The sequence below is a fragment of the Echinococcus granulosus genome, assembly GCF_000524195.1.
Source record: "Echinococcus granulosus chromosome Unknown EG_S00021, whole genome shotgun sequence".
NCBI classification, from domain to species: Eukaryota; Metazoa; Platyhelminthes; class Cestoda; order Cyclophyllidea; family Taeniidae; genus Echinococcus; species Echinococcus granulosus.
The window spans coordinates 51130-53253 of NW_020170401.1; the positions used below are offsets into that span (position 1 = coordinate 51130).

Sequence of the window (2124 nt, forward strand, 5' to 3'; positions counted from 1 at the left end):
GATGAGCTACGGAAAGCGTCTTCGCCTCTTCATAGTGTTCACCCTCTTTCTGGAAGCAACAGATGAATGAATGCTCTGTCGAGTGTCTGCTCTTCGTGGTCGATGATGAGTTGTTATAAGAGTAGCGGAGTCATCGTATTATTCGGTGTTTCGTGGAATACATGCATCTACGACGGTCTAAAAGAGATTTCGTGGCAGGCACAGAGGATCGGGAATATTCTCTAGCCCCTCAAACCTCTGTTTATCCGCTATGGATGCAGCTATTTCACAGAACGCTGAGTTAGACCAACTCTGTGCTGCCTTATCCCACCACTTCCACCAGTGGAAGGATCCAGTGTTTGACTCTCCGATCTTGCACTCCAATTCCGTGGCAAGAACAGACTGCCATTGTGCATTGTGCAAAGTCTGTGATAATGCAGGGGGGACTTGGATGATTCTCTACATTTTCTCTAATAGGACGAGGCACATGCACGACCCTCTCCGAGGGAGTCATCGCCGAGGATAAGTTCATTAGACTCCTCCATGATGTATGCTTTACCTAGGATTACCTTTCGGTAAGAATTTTCCACTTCATAAAGTCCTCATTACTTATTTCACAGTTTGAAGTCAGCCAGATTCCAAGCGAAGTGTAAAATTACTCAAGCTACGAGTGCATATGCATATTTTGACACGATCGCGAGTGCCCTCTTCGGTGCAAATCTTTGCAGGAACGCCCTTCATCCATATCATTGGTTTACGCTCAAGTACTCTGTTCATCGTACGCTATACGACTGTCCACCAAGAGATGCGTCTTTGTCGGCGTTACTAGTACCGACTTCTCCGCTTCTATGATGCTGGTTCGTGGATCAGTGGAGGAGAGACTCGGTGTGGCTCTTGTGTTCTCCACTTAGCCATACCCGTCCATGGTTAAATCATTCAAAAACCATACCGGCCCTCTTGTCTTGTAGACTGCGCCGCTCTAGCAGGAGCTGCGGAGGTGGAGATCATTGACATCAAAACCGTTCCCACGAAAGACTTAACTGCCAAGACAGTTTTTCGTACAACCGAGGGCAGTGTGGATGCACCATTGATCACCATTCAAATCTACACCGTTCGTAGTAATAAAAAACAAGTCAGCATGAGGTCATGGTGATTACTTTATTGGGGCAATTGGTCAATAGTGTGTAGCAGTTCACCAATCTCCATCGCCATGGCATGTTGATTTGACTGTTGGGGAAGATGCTCCACGAGGAAGTCCACTAGCCTCCTGGCACTCAACATCTGCTCCGCCATTGATGGTGCATCTTCTCGAGACACCGCATCCACTCCCGACGAGCCCTTCTACAGGGGTAAGAAGAAGGAGGAGAAAAAGTAGGCCAGTGAATAAGTTGAAGGGAATAGCAAATGACGAGATAGATGAGAGCATCTGACCCACCTCCCACAGGCACGCTAACACGGCGCGCAAGCTCTTCGATGCGTCCGTCAGCAGTCGACCTGACATCTGTTCGTCGAGAAAACAAATGCGGCTGGCGAGGAGGTGGAAGAGACTGGCACCGGCGTTACCAACTGAGAATGGGGTGGAGGAGAAAGAGGAGGAGACCAACTCAGCCTCTGCCTCTCGGTCTGACCAGGCTGTGTAGAGCGCGACCACGTGGAGGGCGTGTATGAGTCCAGGTGGAAGGCCCCACGCCACAGCTAGATGCATGGCAACAGCGGACAGACGTGAGCGAAAGCGGTGGGAGTCAAGGCGTTGGTCGGATCGACGAGCGGAGGATTGCAGTAGCCAATCAAGGAAGGCACGACGCAGTGGTAGCCGTTTCGCCAGCGGTGGAGGTGATAGTGGGACGATGACACGAGTCCAGGCGGGTGGAGTGAAGGGTAGGTCCTCATCCCACTGCAGAATAAAAAAATAATGATTAGTTTCAACGGAAATGCTTCTCTCTGGCCAGAAACGGATACTAGCTAGGCATGTGGGTGCATTAGAAAGCAATCTTTCCACCTCACTTATTATTATTCTTCCTCAACAAGGCGGCGCAACATCTCCCACAGTCCACCTTACACACCCACGCATACGCACACACTTTTAAACACAAAGGTACTGGCTTGTTGGATGAAGAGGTGTGTGCATGGAAGCAGTGTGATGCA

General features: G+C 49.8%; 1 protein-coding gene across 1 annotated transcript in view; it reads right to left on the bottom strand. All coding sequences in view use genetic code 11, as the record gives it.

The window, feature by feature from the left end:
* Window positions 1-1137: 1137 nt before the first annotated feature.
* Window positions 1138-2124, bottom strand: part of EGR_03773 (Rab3 GTPase-activating protein non-catalytic subunit) — a gene marked incomplete at both ends in the record, with an annotated part of 10607 nt that continues 9620 nt past the window's right edge. Inside the window, 2 exons of the mRNA XM_024493022.1 lie at window positions 1138-1320; window positions 1415-1873. Coding sequence (XP_024352483.1) covers window positions 1138-1320; window positions 1415-1873 — 642 coding nt within the window. The remainder of the gene's footprint in view (window positions 1321-1414; window positions 1874-2124) is intronic.